The sequence below is a fragment of the Echeneis naucrates genome, chromosome 18 (assembly GCF_900963305.1).
Source record: "Echeneis naucrates chromosome 18, fEcheNa1.1, whole genome shotgun sequence".
NCBI classification, from domain to species: Eukaryota; Metazoa; Chordata; class Actinopteri; order Carangiformes; family Echeneidae; genus Echeneis; species Echeneis naucrates.
Genome location: NC_042528.1, coordinates 5098621 through 5116048, shown reverse-complemented (window position 1 = coordinate 5116048; position 17428 = coordinate 5098621). Strand labels below are relative to the sequence as shown.

The following is a 17428-nucleotide window of genomic DNA, read 5'->3' as shown; positions in this document are numbered from 1 at the left end:
CTGTTGAGCCCTCAAACTGCTGTGATGGCAAGGTTTTAAACACCTCAATCCCTCGGCGAGGACGCGCTCGTAAACACGGATATAAAATCGTTCAGAAACACAGAATTTAGCTCTGATACGGTCATTTACTACCTTTTTGTTATTGTAAAGATCTATCATGGTGCTAAGAACTCCAAAACACACAGAGTGCCCCTTAGTTTATACTGTTTTAAATTACATTTCTTTATTTTACAATACAAATGTCTATCAAGTAGAAATGATTTGGCAGGCAAACTTACTGAGGGGGGCATCGCATTGAAACAGTTCAGAACTTCATAGAGAAAAGAGCTTATTTAGCATCAACACAATCTGAACACATTCAAAAAGAAGGTTGTCATTTCTTCTGCGCTGTCTGGCCTCAGTTAGTTCATTATTACTGAACTCTGAGTGTAACTAATGTCATTGGCCAGACAACAAACACAAATCCTGACCTATAAAAGTGAAAAGAAAAGCTGCAGGGGTTTGTGTATTAATGGGCCCACTGAGGTTTATTCAACAGATTGGAGCTGGTCTTGTCAGTGAAATGTGCAGGTGGCAGTTTCCATTGTGTCTTCAGTTAACCTGCTCAGAATTTGAAATGTGCATAGCTCTTCTGAAATTTCACCACATGACACGGATTCGCACACATTTTGTGCGTGGAAATGACATATAAATTGACAAAAAAGCACTCAGAGCGGTGAGTGTACATGTGTCTGATAATGTAAGCTCGGTGTGTAAACTAATTTCTATGTTTCCTATGAGATTAATTCTCTTTCACTCTGATTACATCAGTGTTGACACAAGTGGGTAAATAAGGAACATTTCCTGAATCCTCCCTCGCATTTTTCTTCTGCAGTTCCTTCTCACACTAGATCAAAAATGCTATGAGTGCAGATATAAATAAGAAGTGAAGATAAAATCTGATCAACAATATGGGTAGAACATGAAAAAAAAAAAAAAAGAAGAAAGGAACTAAAACCTGGTGACCATCCTTGTTTCACTTTCTGGAAATAAGGCTGAGGCTATAACAATGGCCGAGTCTTCATTATAAAGGCAACAAGGACTTCATCGGCTAACAGTTTACATACTTATGACAAGCAATGACAAAAGCAACAGTTCATTCAGGCTTTTTAAGGCTGTGGAGTGTTAAATACGTTATTACAAGGACAAAAGGGCTGATATGGCAACAGGCGATATTCACACTCAACACACTGATGCCTCTTTGTTTGGGCTTCATGCAAACCTCGAAGCGTTGGAAATGTTTTCTCATTCACAAGGCAGACGTTATCTTCTGTCAGTGTGATCACAATAAAAAAATATCCAAAACTTTAAGTTCAAAAATAAATCTGTTCTTTAGTTTGTAAACAGAGTTTTCCTTCATTCATTCCATATCCTGATTAAGAACACGAGCAGTGTTGATCGGGACTGTGGCGAAGGTTCGTGGCGTCACATTGGAGCCCCAGTCGCTGGTTTTGGGTGATAAGTCTGTCACTCACAGTCCTCCCCGGCGGTGGCGGCTTCGAGGGCGGCGAGCGCCTCGGCCACCATTGACTCTGTGACGCTCTGCACCTCCTCTTCCTCGTCCCTCGCCTCCTCCGCCTCCTCGTCCTCACTCTTCGTCACCGAGATCCCGCTCTCCAAGGTGGAAACCTCTGGAGTCTTTGGTGGTCTGAGCTCGTCCCTGGTGTCGGCTGAGGACAGGCTGGTGGTGCTGGTGTGGATGTCCACCGACAGGACGCTCCCCTCGTCCCCCGTGTCACACAGATACTCCGGCGTCCCTCCCACGCCTTCGTCCACCTCGATCTCGTCTGCTGACAGGCTTTTGCCGCCGTTCACATACTCCATGGTGGAGGTTTCCCACCCATTCTTCGTTGCTTGGTGCTCCAGCTCCCCGTAGCTTCTTTGGTTCTCGTACTCCTGTATGTTGGGGTAGACCGGCACCTGGCTTGGGGTTCTGTCCTGGATCACCCATCTGGGTCCTAAAGCTTCGGGCTGGATGATGTAAACGCTGCAGTCTGCAGCTGGTGGCGGGCTCCCCTGCTGGAGCAGCCCCTTCGTAGGCGTCGGTGCCGCGTGCAGCCGGTGGTTGACGTGGTTGTTTTCCGCCTCTAGCCTGAGGGTGCTGTCGTTGGACTTGCTGTAGCCCAGGTTGTGGAAGCCCTGCTTCTGCTTGTCGTGGCCGCTGAGGGGCCCGCCTGAGAAGTGTTGGGGCTGGTAGAGCGAGCTGCCTGCAGAGTCGGCCTTCCTCACGTCCACCGCCACCGAGGGGTCATAGATGTAGCTGTGAAACAAACAGACGGACAAATGTCTGTAAATGTAGGAGCTAATATTCAAATTGTGGCCGACACAAACAAATTCAGTTCAGCCACATTTGAATGAGAACAACAGCCATCACAGCCCGAACTCTATTCATCAAAATATTTCAAAATACTTGGCTTGGTTGGTTGGCTTCCTGATCTATCAAAATAAAGGCCAAAAATATTCAGCAGTGATGCCTGGTCCAGCAAGTTTAGAGTTTAAACTTTTAAATAGCCTGCAATGACCGTTCATGGTCCACAGAGGAGGAATCCTAGTGAATTCAATGATTTAAATCAGGTAGAGGTTTTGACTGAAATGTCTCCACAGCTAAGTGCAATATGAAGCTATAACCAAGACAAGGCTAGAAGAATTAACATCTTTTTAACCTTCAAAGGAGTCAGAATTACACTTGAGTTGGCTTCACCGTTTCATTTCCTGGCTCAGTGATGCGACAGACGGAAAGGACTATTTCTGTCTATCTGACTGAGCTCAGAGGAGTCAGATGTTCCCGAGACAATCAATAAAAACACCCTCACGCACGGTACACTGCTGGTAACAAGGATTCTCCCCGTGCAGTCGATGCAGCGCTCTAAATGCCGCTGTTACAGCCAAGGCACACATGCACTTTGATTTTTACACAGTGGCGAGTGGTGCTCGTGTTTGCACTGCTCATGTGAATGTCAGTTATATTATGCAGAGACGTGCCGGAGGGAGGAGGTGGAGGTATACGCAGTCCTGTGACTGAACTCCTCTCTAGTTCAGCCTGCAAAATACTGACTGTCGTTCCGTTTGGGCTGGTAACATCCAACAACAGGGTGGGAAAATGAATCACAAAGTTGTGTGTTTTAGGCTTTTTGTCACAACCCTGCATGTCCCTTTAGTTTTTTTCCATTAAACTTTAAATATCAGCATAAACACAAATTACTGGTGAAGTATCTTTTAAAACATGGAAAAATCCTTTTGATCCAGACTTTTTAATTTCTTTACTTCTCCTGACTTTACCTTGTATGCCCTCAGAAAAAGGAGGCCACTTTTAAATCTGTGTTTTATGCTAATAGCTGGAGAAGTTAGGAGCCCCGCTTAGCTTAAAGACTGGATGCAGGGAAAACTCTTTTTGAAATCTGATTTACAAGATACGACGTGTAAATAAGTTCATTTTTATGTGCTTTTTCATCACTGAGTTGGCTCTATCAAAGGCAATTATTAAAGGCTTCTGATTTTAGTGAAGTGAAGGAAAAAAAAAACCCAAAAACACACATTTACCAAAAAAACCTTTTCTTTGAAAGACACAATAAGATACTAAAGAAGACGGCCATATATTATTTTTTATTTTCAACTGGGGAAGCTAATGATACAAGTAATTGCTTCCTTTGAAAAATACAATAAAATACCCCAAAATGCTCGAAATTATATTTTCCTTTTGTAAAACATAAACAAGGTCCTTTTGTGACGAGAACGGCTCAGAAAATACTGGCAACGGGAAGCAGCAGAAGAAACACAAATGAGCTGCTGATTATGTGCAAAAATCTCTATTGAACAGTGAAAGAAATAAATAAATGATAAATTCACAAGAAAACGCTATAAATTCAGATGGCTTTTATTCTACTTCTTTAAAGGGACTGGAAATAATGAGTCCGAGTTATGCCAGTGCGATAGGCCCTTAATCAGCTCATTAAAATGAGTGACAAATGCCTCAGAGAACATTTTCACCTTCAAATAGCATAATAAGAATGTATTTTCTCAGCAGACAAAGTGAATGACAAATAAGACTAATGCATTTTTAAGTCTCGATGTGATGTATTTCCTGTTCACTATGCCGTCAGACGTCTGGGCTGAGTCCCCGCTCTCATCTGCCATGTTTGGCGGTGTTGTTCCAATTCCTCGTTAGGTAGTCGAGGTCGATCAAGGTCTGAGATTAATTAATGAATGCTCATCTGAGCTCTAAACCTTAAATAGCTCCCCGACGACTGGAGTGACTGATGCCACCGTTTCGGAGGATTTTCTTACGAGAGGGCTCTCTTGCGCGCACCTAGACAGGTGTTCAGAGCGTTGGCAGGGGGGCTCTCAGGCCGTCAGACGTCGCCTGCTGAGAGAGCCTCGTGCTTTTCCATCACCTTCTTTTCTTCTTTTCACTCGTTTTCTCCTCCAAACGTGCCAGCCTTGTAACCTCAGGCAGCGCTCGCTTCATCTTGCGCCTCTCCAGGTACCTCTCCCCCTCCACCTCCACCTCCTTCACCGTCACTGAAATGCAGTTGCGGCTCTCTAATCTACTATCCCTTTGCACTTGACTTCTCCTTGATTTGAGCAGTTTCCCTCGAGCTTTTTTCCATCTATTGTCTCGCTCCCTCCCACCTCCTCCTCCTCCATCTTTCTCAATTTCTTCTCTTTGCTTGTTTCCTGTTATCTCACCCCTTTCGGCTTTACTTCAGACAGTTTATTCATGCATTTAACACAAACATGAGTCCAGAGAACGAGGACGATAACTTTCTGATACATTGATCGACTCGGTAACGGGCTCCTTTCGCCCCTGCTGGTTAGCAGACGCATGCAAACATCACCCACGCATTTGTCGACATAAGCTAACGCACACACACGGTCACCCTCTGACTTAAGCATCTCTTTTCTAACCTTGAATCTTTCCCTGCATCTCCCTTCACAGCGGAAGGCTGAGAAAATGAATATTTTCCATTTCTCTCGCTCCTGGGCAGCACTGCCAATGTGTCCTGCAGCCAAGGTGAAATCTGAAGCTCGCTTTTAGACAAGCCAGAGACACACAAGATGTTTTGCCAGAAGTAAAAAAAAAAAGAAAAGGACCAATAATTCATAAAGCTGGAGGAAAGCTGTATGAGAAAATGGCAGCGTATTTTCATCAATGGCTGGAGGTCATCTGTTCTATGTAAGAGCAGAGCCAAATGAAATGACAAGTTGTTTCTGAATTTCGTTTTTTTTTGGTGGAGATGAAAAGAACTAAATGCCTTAATTGTAGGGCGGATTGAGTTAAACTTCACAGCTACGTAACCAGGCCTGTGGTTTCTCCGAGTGCTCGTCTGTGTATCGGCCCCGGATCAAACAGCTGATCCAAATCTCCCCTGGCTGTTAAAAAGTCTTACAGACAGAGAAAAGCAGCCCACTTCCAGTGCTGAGCTCACATTTCAATACCAAAAGAGCAGTTTGAAGTTCCTTAGGAATCCCTGCTTCGCTCCGTCTTCTGGGATTCCCCCTTCCGCCTGGTTTTGTTTGTAAAATAGTTTTCTTTATGAGGCAGCTCCATCCTGAGAGAAGCCGTCCTTTGCATATGTTTGCAGAGTAGCTGCTGTGTCAGGTTAGGCCGGCTAGAGATGAAGGCATTGGAAAACATTTCTCCCACACCTGCAGGATGTGAGGTTAATACCAACACACTATGGTTGTATCTGTTTAACAATATAATGCAGGGTGCGGTGGTGACTATGGATTTTATGCCACCAACACCATTAGACTTGTGATAAACATCCACAGGCTTTTTTCTTTGTGCATTGTTGTCTTAATTGGATGGGGGAAAAGGTGTGATGCTGCGATGTGTAGCTGCTCTTGAAGTGCATGATGCACTCAAACAAAGAGATGCTCATTGTGTAGCACATGCAAGCGTGTTCAATATTTTATTTAGCATTGCTTAATATATGAATATATCACATTGGAATATTACTATCACAGTTTTGGACGCCTGTCTGAAGCCAAATGAAGACGTCTCTTCAACAAATTGAATTAAAAGTGTTTTATTTAAAAAAAAAAAAAAGATGGATTGATAACTATGTGTGAAACTGACAGTTCTCCCTGTTCCTACAGATCCTTTAAAAAACAAACAAACTATATCTGTCTCATGAAATGAAACAGATCTGGAGATTAGCAGAGGATCGGATGGTCACACCTTCAGTGAGCTTCTTCAGGGTTGTTGCTGATACGGAGGCCATACTGTTGACCCAGTAACCCACAGGTTCACCCCGCCAAACCTCGAACACCGCTAAGCCGAGAAATGTGACACTCCAGACAATTAGGGAGGTATGTGTGCGTGTCACAAGCATTCATATGTGTATTTGACATGGGAAAGGGAAAAAAGGGGGGTAGGGGATGGATTATGACTGGTATGTGAATCTCAGTTTTTAATCTGCAATCAAAAGCTTGCTTCGCAGTTCTGCTCTCTCCTTATTCACATCAAATACAGCGATGTCAGTCCTGACAGCGGCGTCTTGTAGGCTTTTAATGAACAGACATTCCTGTGAGGAAATACAGTAACCACGGGTGATGGCTATTGGCATATTGACTCACAGTTTGTACAAATAAAGATATAAAGAGTCCAGGTAAGGCAAAGGGGGGAGGCATGAAATGAATTGCTCACTGTCTGCATGAAACAAGACAAAAAAATCATTGTGTGCCCGAGGAGATATTTGAATCAGCTCTGCGTATGTGCAGATAAGGAAATCCACCATGAAAGGCTGGTAGGGAAGAGGTGGACTTTTTGGTTTCAGGCGAATAAACCACACAGTTATGTCACAGAGCAGCTGAATTAGCACAGGACATACTCACTGATTTATCGGAATAACAGCAAGCTTTTAAAGAAACAACTGATTTCAAACAATGAATCAAATGACCTGACTGCCACATTTGGAAATAGCAGTAAAATGCAGCTCAATACTAATACCAGCTTTCCATGGCAGTGAACATCCTGATGCCTGCAGCTGGAACAGTGTTTGCCATGTTCACCATATTGTTGCATGTTAACATTTTCGATATAAAAACATTTATCTCCCGATTTTTGGATTGGGACATGATGATGATATAGATTACCGTAAAAAAACAGCTATTTGGGTGAATTGAACCTTTGAATCACAAGAAAGAAGTCAGTGAAAGAGTGTTTCCTGACAATATTCATCAGTAGGATGGTAGTAAGGCGTAATTCTCACCTTTTTATCATCCTGCAGCATTGGCACCCCATTTGGCCAGTTGTGTTGAGGAGCTGTAGAGGGACATAAAAAAAAAAAAAAAAAAACTTTAGCGAAAAGGTGACAGAGTGACAAAACTACTGAAATAAAAATAAAAAAGTTGTAAGTTGTATTCAGCCAATGACAGTCTCCCACCTGAGTCTCAGCTGGGAAGGAAAGGTTACAGTTAGCTCCGTCGGTCTGTACAATGATACACGCGGGCTTTGACAGCGTCTGAGCGTGCTATTGATCGGACAGTTCACCCCCCCTGACATGTGAGTGGTTTTTAAATCAGAGTTGATTTTTTTTTTTTTTCAGGGGTCTCTTGAAGATTTCGCCTCATCACTCAAGTTTTTGCTTCGTCCTTGGTCTCGGCGGTGTTTGGGCACGAGGATGAAAACTGTCTGCCTGAAGCACCGATAAAGATGTTATTGCCATCCATCACTGTTGTGCGTGAGTGCGTATTGAGGAGTGTGTATCTATGCGCAAGACTGGAATGACCTTTTCTCTCCTGGTGGTGTGTTTCTTTAGGCTTTGGCATTTCATTGCCTGGGTAAATAATTAATCACTGAATCTTGAATGGGTTTTGTCTCCAAGCGAAGGAGAAAGAGAGCAGCAGAGGTAGAGGACAGAGTATCTCTTTGTGGAAGAAAAGGAAAGATATGTGCCCACGAGACAAAACTGTCTCTCGTTTTAACCTCAACTCCCCAACCCTATAGGCCTTCAGTTTACCTTGAACAAACCCCACCAGGAATCAGCTTCTCAAGTGCGCAGAGTGGGTGGAAATCAAATGAGGGTGACACTGGCGCTCACACATGTCGTCAACAAGCGATGAATTATAGTCCTCGCCGAGCATAATGTCATGTTCATTAGTGGCACGCAAATTGTGACCCTCATGATGGCATTTTGGGTGCAGCGACACCTCATTACAAATGCTGTGTCTTCACATAAAATCAAATCAAACAGCCAGACTTCATTTAAATTATGACTCGGGGATTATTGTACATTTTTCTTGCTGTCAACAAAAGCCATGAGAGCGGCAAGGTGAGCAGCGACCGAATCCGACTCTGACGACTTTCTGACTACTCAGGCGCATTTTTTCCTGCTGAGGATGTAAATTTTCCACTTAATTCAAATTGCCAAGTAATTACTTCAAAAAACTTGGGCACTGTGGTTTTTAATTTCACACAAACAGGTGTAAAGCGTGCATCTGTTTCAGACTATTTCAACACATTTACAGCACTACTGCATATTTACAAGAAGGCTGAACATCATTTTCATTCAATTTTAAAAATGATTACTGCTGAGGAATAAAAAGTTTACATTTGATGTTATTCTCTGCCAACATGCAGTAATTAATGAACAGATAGACAGACAACACTCAGCGGTCTACCGTTTTGTATCTATCAGCCCTGAACATTTTCAAGCTGCAATGAGGCCAGCAGGCAACTATGATGTAAGAAGCTTTAGTTATGCTCTGGGACTTCATATATCTTTGTGCTAAGTCCTGGAGGGAATGAGCTAAGAGGTCCAAGTGGACTTTGCTTGGGGGTTTGGTTTGAAAAATGCTTGTGGGACTGATAGAAACACAGACCTTAAAAAAACACATTGATTTTAAAAGGCTAGCGGATCTGAAGAGGAGCTGTATGAGATCTGTTTTCGCAAGCTGCCTTATAAACAGGGCTATCAATCAAATCTCATGAGAAGGCCCGTCACAGTTTGGGTCACCTTTTCTTTTTTCCAAGACTGTACGTAAAAGCAGCAAAGCCTGTCCTGGCTATCCCAAGACGTCCAATTATCCCGCGACAGATCTGCTGCTGTTTGCAGTGAGTATAGTTAGTGAAGAGAGACAGCGAACAAACCGCAGTAGCAACCGCTCGTCTCTTCACGAGGAGAGTTTGACTCTAACCTGGCTGAAAACTAACTACACTTTTGTTGAACTTCCATCACATCCACAGCCACTTGCGAGAAAACCAAGTGGGTATACCACTCCAAGAGCAATTCAGGGCAGCCGGGAGGGCCTGGCATTTTCGACAGGCTGGGCTTTAAATAGAGGACCCTGTTTCACACACTGTTGCTCTGCCAAGCACCCACCCAACTGGATTGTCCCTTATCTTCCAGGAGGGAAGCAAGAGAGGAAGTAATTTCCCAGCGGGCATCGGGAACTACTCCATTAATGGAGTCGGTGTCGAGAACAGGATTGGCGGACCTTTACGGGTGCTAGTCACATTCAAGCAGGTCAATAAACGCCCGACAAGCTCTGATCGCTCGCGGTGCTGCTGCTGAATTTTCCCATCGCCACCATCAGTTTCTGCCTCCTCCTTGTTGTTTTCCTGCTGTCAGTGACATCTCTTGCACTCTGCATTATGGATAGTCAGCCTCTCAGTGATCTGTGTCTGCTGCTTTCTGCTCTCTCTGGACCTTGGGGGCAGCTGGGATTCGTTTGAGGAGCAACCTTATGCCAAATGACCGTATCTCTGTTTGCTGCGATAAATGGTCTTAAACCTTTTGACTTAACTGTCTCTGACTAAACTGTGATGAATAAATTACGGATATGAAAAGGTTTATTTCCTGCCTGGCACTGTGTTGTCAGTTTCGACAGTACGTGGATTATTAAGTATCGTGACAGTGGCGTAATAAATAAAAAGTTAGTTGACTCACTCCATTTCTTTATAGTGTAATATAGAAGTTGTAAATATTTCAATTAAAGATTTCAATTAGGATTTAATTACTGAACAAATGCCGATCCTCCCAGCTGAGTCAATATTTATTTTACAGAAACAACAAATGAATTATGTTAAGCGTGAACAAGGTTACTCATAGAACTAAGATAAATATCACTTGACTTTAGCTTCTGTTGACACTATAGAGCTTTTCAGTGCCTTCCAGTTTATTGTTTTGCTTTCAGTCAAAGCAGCAAAGCTAAATTACCAACAATGTAAAGTGAACGCTTAGAAATACCAGTTTCCACCCAAAACCCTCTTCCGACATGCTAAATGTTGATGAACTGCTTCAGCTCGTGTCTCACAGCCCTAAAAAATTAACAATACTTAAAATGCAAAGCGGCTTTCTTTTTTTGTAAAGTGAAAAATGTTTATGCAAGTAGTATGCAAGAGTCAAAGTAAAGACAGCACAACGCGACCTTTTAAAAAATATTTAGCCCTGAAGTCAATCTCATGACTTTCCCTCTTGTGCCAAATCATGGGAGTTTAATGAATGTAGGAAAATCTGGAAACCGCAGGAAAAGTTTCAGTTCAGTTCTGCATCTAGCCCTGAAGTAGAGAGTTTGTGACACCCATTTTCTTCAGGCTTACATAAGTCCGATTCAAAATGAATCCACCGTAGCTGTTAGGAGGCATTCGTACTGATACCTGTTACAGAAAATTGGTCTTCATAGGAATTACATGAACGCTGCTATCTAAATCTTCCTGCTGGGGTTTAAAAAACGATTGCACCATTTCATTCAGCTGCATATTTATCAGGCTCTTAACTGACATCCCTGAGTTTTATCTCAAGAGGCTAAATTTGCCCGAAGATCCAATGCTTTCAACTTTCTACAAAGCAAACACTGATGTCTGAAATCTGTGTTTTATGTGAAACACAGTATATTTAATAGTGGAATAACAGAAATCGGATTTTTGGAATGTTTAACATGAAAAAAAAAAAAAAAAAGGGAAATTTATTGCCACCCAGTATGTGCTTTATTTTAATAATGTGTAAGGCACTTGGTTTTTCTCTGATGGGTTTTGTTTGACACCCAGCGAGGAAGCAGAAGTCAGACAAGTGGACTAATGAATGTCTGACTGAGTCGGAAAAAGCTGGTTTGCATCGGAATGGAGCTGGGTTGCGAATTTGCAAGGCAAAACCGGGCTCTGGGTTGACTGAGTGCTGACAATGTGATTGTGGTGTTACCTGCCTGAGGCTAATCATTCTGCTGCTGGTCAGCAGAAACAGCTCCGTCAGAGGGGAACTGGTCCTACAGGGCAGAGACGACACAGTGCCATCTTGGCCTGGGCCGCAAACAACAACCTCGAAGCTACAAGGGGCCCATCAGCTAGTTACATCACCAGACTTATCTCCTAAACTCAAAGACAACTCCCAAGAACTGTGCTTAGAGAACATGACATGGCAAACATTACTAAAAAGGCAGGCTGATGTATGTCCTGGCTCCAGTGTGTCTACTTGCAGCTGTCATTTTTGCCACAGTGTGTTTGCAGAGTAAACAACTGTAGAGATACATGGAGAAGAAGAAAAGCCAAGAATATGCACACAGGACAGTGAACACACCATGGCAACTTTTTTTTTTAATTATTATTATTCTCTAATAAACAAATCTACAGTACACATTATGGCTGCCAAAAGAAACCCTGTCTTTGCCACACAACTTGGTTGTCGACTGGCCTGCCCATTATCTGCCTGATTATTCTTATATTTGTTTAATCCACAAAAAAATTGTATATTATAGGTGTTAGCTGCTTCAGAGCAGCGAGCAACAGCCTTTTCCAAAGCCGTCTCCATTAGCTTTGATATTCATGAGAACACTTGACAGAAAAAGAAAAAAAAAAACATCTGATGTCCTAATTTTGGATGCAGCGAGGTTCAATGCCTTTCCATGACAAAGTGGGAGTCATGCAAACCTGCCAGTAATGAGCATGTGTGAAGCCTCCCACAGCTTTCACAGTTAGCAGCAGCATATGACTGAGGTTCACATTAGAACATCCAGAGGACCAATCATGTTGTTCCCCTGGAGACTTTCCAAAGTCAGAATGAGATCAAGGATTCAATCTGTGCACCAAATGACTATCATTCACTCAGATATTGGCCATTGTTGGCTGGCAATGATAGTTCTTTATCTGCTCTATCTGTCATTCATGTATTATATATTGCCCCTGTTTTTTATGATGGGGAAGATTGTGGGATGATTACTGAAGGGGAGATATTTCAGTGCTGACAGTTTGGCCCAGCTCCCTTTTTTTTGTTCCTATCTAAGTTTTTTTTTTTTTTTTTCATAGGAAATTGAAACATTTCATCTTGGAGAAACAGGTGCAATAAAAGTGAGATTGCTGTAGCGTGTCCTCTAAATGTGGACTGGATTGAAATCCAAGGGATACCTGCAGTCAGGGACATTTCTGAACAATGGCGGTGGGTGGAAAATTTCATCCTGGAAGATAAGGCTTAAAAAAACAAAACAAAAACATTCTCCTTTGGAAAGTGTCCAGGTAAAGTTGGTTTTACCTTTGAAGAGTTTTGTCTGATAACAGGGCTCGTTGTGTGTGGGTGAAACAATTATTTCCATCATAACAGTAAATGGCAGGTTGGTTTTTTTGAGTGGATGATACAACAACCATGGACAAAATTAGACAGCACAACTATATAGTGCATGTATGCCGTCTTATTTTAAGCAATGGAGGAGCTTGGGTCATTTCTATTTTGGGTGAGATTGCACAATGGCTTTCTTAAAATGGATACATGCCAATTAGGGAATTACATGTCATGTAATTCAAGGATGTAAACACTTCTTCAGCTATTAAGAGCAGTGAGAATGGCTGCCTGCTATGGAAACGTCCCAATACGGCATGTTTCACCAGAAAACAAGCTTTTCAAAAAGTAGTTTGATATAAGCTGAAAATGAGATAACAAAAGCAAACAACAAATGATTACATACATCTAAATACCGGAACCATTCATTGTTCATCAGTCGTAATTATGTATGATTGCCTAAAGTGGAACAGTAAGCAGTCTCATTGAACCTGGCCGAGTATAGACCGGCTTGCCAAGAAATTTGCTCAGGAAGGAGAAGATTCTTATTCTGGACTTCAACTTGTTGTAGAATTATACAAATACACAAATCGGGTAATCGTGACAGCCGGTTTATCTGATAGAAGTTGTTTTGTTGTGGATGAAAGGAATTCATACACAATCAATGCTGTATAACTGAGGGTTTGAGTTATTGGTCTAAACATTGTGCATACCAACATAATAAAACATAATACAGGCATCCTGATCCTAATAGATCATTAAATCCTCCTTTCTCCTCCAGCTGCTGCCTCAGGTGAGGATTTGTTTGCTTCTCCCTTTTTGCTGCTGCACAGCTGTCTGAAAAGATCGGCGTATAATGTGTTAGTTATGGTAAAAAACCTTACTTATATTTTGACACCTGCTCTTAGTGTATATGCTGCGTGTTTCTGAGTGTGCAGATCCAACGAGAAGGGGGATCAGGTTCATGTGGGTGACATGTGAAGGGTGTGGTGATGGAAAAGTGGGCTAACTGGTCTGACATCAACCTCGCTGTTTGTTGTTTCTGCTTCTTGCTCTCCGTCTACAGCAGCTGTCTTTTACTCACAGTATATAAAATATTTCTGAACAGTGTTGAAAGTTCTGATTTTGTGCACTTCACATATATTTTTCAGAACTTTTTAGAAGTATCCATTCTCTCTCACAGCGCTGCTCGGAGCTATAGACACACAACCCCAATCTTTTTCAGAGTAACTAACAACAATTCATACCGGCCGCTTAAGTTCGAACAATGACATCTATATCTGAGACGAAGTGGAAGGTATTCAGTTGATGCTGCAATATAGCCACTCTATATTCAGGTTTCAGAAGGAAAGAAATATTCCTGTCGTTATTTGAATCTGATTAATGAATTCCCTAATTCCATCTGCCTGACAGCTGAGTCCATAACCTTTGCTCCGTTTGCTCACTTCAGCTTCAGCTGGGAAAGGCTGTTATCGCTCATACATTATTCCCATCAACACGAAGGTAACCACCAAAGTAAGAATGGGAAACACAGCGCCACTCATCAGCAACCACAGTGACTCTGGGCCTTATGGTGGTCAATTTAGGTCCCTTATCAGCTCTGCAGCTTTTTAAAATCCAGCTGAAATGTCAACACACAGTTTTAAAGTCGGGGCAGCAGAAAAACGACGCTGTCTCGCCTGCTGCTTTATCCAGCTTTTAATAACCAGCATATGCAGTGGATGAGATAACCCACCACACCTGATAAGGCTTCCTGTGAAAGCACTCGGGCTGTTCATCTGAGTGACGTTATTGTGTAATTTTTTCAATTACAGTTCGTACAAAGATGACTGAGCTGCTGTTAAACAAGTGTCTTTAGAGAGAAGACGGAAAGTCTCCGGGACTTCTGATTTCGGCGTTTGACGTGTGCTTGACGGGCTTGACCTTGAATAAACCCAGTGTGGTTGGGCAACTGTATCCATGGTGAGTTGCCACAGCAACCAATTTCTATAAAGTCACAATATGGTTACGTAACAGACAATCAATCATTGGCTCTAATAAGAGTCTGGAATATCGAAATACGCAGTCTAGTTTTAGATGATACCATGAAGATAATGGGTCTGTGCATGTTTGTCTGTGTGTGCGTGTGTGTGTGTGTGTGTGTGTGTGTGTGTGTGTCTGTAATATGATGTGCTGTGTCCAAACATCCCTTTTGGAGATGGCCTTGGGCAGCAGTCTGATGAAAACAAGTCTGTCCTCTCTATTACCGAGCAGCCCACACCTATCAATAGTACGACCCCCCTTCGCTGTCTCTCTCTCTCTCTCACTGCAAACAGTCCTGCTGCCGTTTTTCCTCCTGTAGATCCTCCTGACCCAGGAGCCACAAATTGTACTTTAACAAGTAAACAAACCCGAGAGAAGCCAGAGAAGAGTGCATGTTTAAATCTGATGCAGTGGCAAACAAAGAGGGCAAACTACCTCTCCAAGTTGCTCTTTAACCTTCCAGAAATATTCCGAAAAACTTCCAAATGCATGAAATGAAAAACAGTATCAAATAGTTACCCACAATGATAATCTCACGTCTGTGATGTGAATTTACTTCAGAAACTTCACTGGTTTCTGACTGAATCAATGAGTGCTTTCACTGAGCCATCCATCGTGTTTTCTTGTAGTCGCTTCATCTTTAAATCAATAAAAAGTTTGAAAACCGTGAAATCTGCGATCCCCGCCCAAAGGAAGGATTCCAAATACTTATTTTTCCTTTAAACTATTAATTACCCTGTCAATTTCCCATGAGGCCTCATCTTCAAATTGCTTGTTGTGTTTGACCAACAACACACACACAAAAAACCTGAAGACATTCAGTTTGCAATTATATATTAAATATATTAAATATATTAATATTTAAAACGGAGGAGAAACAGTGAAATCGAAAGGAGCTGGGGGAAGTTTCATATTTCTGAAACTGCGACCAAAACACCTTTTGGTGTTTGAAAGATGTGAAATTGTCTATTTTTTTTGATGCCGTGAAAAAGCCGGCCATGTCTTTACTTTCTAAACAAGTAAAAAGTAAAGACAGCGGGTTTCCCGCTGTTACACAATGTTTCATCGTTAAGTTCCAAAGAACAGCACAATGTCTCAGAGATGTTCAGACCACAATAAAAACAACAGCAGCGAGTCTCAGGCTCATGTTTACATCCTGTTTCATCTTGGTTGGAGTCATCCAGTGGCTGCAGCCTTGTTGCAAAGCAAACTCGACCTTGGGCAAATAGTATTTGCATCCGCTTTTAATGTTTCTTTTGTCTAATGAGCGGCCACATGGGTGGAGTCTGCCACTAAGCGCAGGAATTTAGGCTAAGCTAACCGTAGCTTGGCATTCTATAGAAATCATGTGTCATGATGCCTCCAGCCCGGAGCTATAGAGGAGGCCGGGGAGCGATCGCCTTTTAAAAGACACGTTGACGCATGAGAGCAGCTGCTACGCGGCCGTTAACGCCATGTTGAAGAGCGTGTCACAAAACGACAGACATGACACAAGTTTGTATGCCACTGTAGTTGACACAGGGCGCACTAAAGCTACGTGTTCGATGTGCAAACAAAGCCCAAGGTCATGTACCTGAGCTCTGGTTCACTCAGGCAAGACCGCTCCTCCTCCACCTCCTCTCCATCCCAGCAGAACAAATGACCCCAGTGACAACCTCCATTCACTCATTAACTTCACTTGTGCTTGTGATGGAAGGCTTCAGCCAGTTTTCCCACACAGTTCAACTCATTTTTGGACGTCTATGTAATTAGAGCCGAAGCAATTAGCAGATCAACAGTTTAGATAACTTACACAGTAAGTACAAGAGACCATAGTTTAGCATTTAAAGCCATGAAAATAAAACTCACGGAAAGAAACACTCAGCTGATTTAAATCAGGTTTTTTAAGGCAGAATGCATTTAAAGTAATCAGCTAAAACAGACAGGCTTGTCTTCATTTTCCATCGTTGTAAACTGAATATCTGCGGGACAAAACAAAACAGCTGCTTTGAATATTTCACCTCCAACTCCAGGAATCTGCATTCGCTGCAATTTTCTCCAAACGTACTGACGACATCGTGAGCAACATTGATATACAATAAATGAGTAACAAATCATTTCTGACCCCCCCCCCCTTTTTTTTTTTTTTTCAATTCGGACTCAGACATAGAGTGGCTGTTGAACTTTTATATTGATTCATTCCCAACCTGAATTTGAACTTTTGTTTGAGGAAACAAACTTGACAGAAAATCTAACTAACTAAAGAAAAATACACATATATATATTTTAGGCTCTGGCTCTGCCTGCCACTGCACTTTTATGCAGGTATACAACAACAGGTGTGTGTTTGTGTGTGTTGTTGGAGTTTTACTGTAATATCAGCCAACTCGCTGCTCTTAGCAGTGTGTGATTGTGTACACTTAAACATAAATTGTCCCTCTTTTGTGTAGTAAGCTGAAGTTGTTGTGTTGTTAGAGGCGGCCACTCGCCATATGGCTGCTCATGCCCACCTGCTGCTGTGAATAACAACTTCTCCAATAACGCAGCACTTTTCGCTCTTTTCACGCTCTTTAAGGTGGAATTAGAGACAATAAATATAGAAATGCATTTATTTAAAGCAGCAAATAGGAGCAGACGGTGTTTCTGCCTTACCTGTGGATTAAGCGAAGGTGTGGCACTTTGCCCAAGGTATCAAAAAAGGCCGGATAACTTCAGCTGTCATTTAACTTGTCTCTCTTCCGGTCCTTCGCTCGGCTAGAAATAAAATAATAATAATAATAATAATAATGATAATTAAAAATGTCGGTGGGAAAAGCAGACGCTCCGGTGGACACAGTCTTCGGCTGGACAGGACTTCCTCCGTCCCATGTCTCCGGTCTGACCGGCGGACTGCTGAT

The 17428-nt window shown here is 42.4% G+C and overlaps 1 protein-coding gene across 1 annotated transcript; it reads right to left on the bottom strand.

The window, feature by feature from the left end:
- Positions 1 to 182: 182 nt before the first annotated feature.
- Positions 183 to 17420, bottom strand: LOC115059000 (uncharacterized). The gene is made up of 3 exons (XM_029526582.1): positions 17184 to 17420; positions 7254 to 7306; positions 183 to 2299 (listed from the first exon to the last, which is right to left on the bottom strand). Exons 2-3 carry the CDS (start codon positions 7283 to 7285, stop codon positions 1507 to 1509), a joined length of 825 nt encoding a protein of 274 aa, XP_029382442.1. The 5' UTR covers positions 7286 to 7306; positions 17184 to 17420; the 3' UTR covers positions 183 to 1506.
- Between the last annotated feature and the right edge of the window lie 8 nt (positions 17421 to 17428).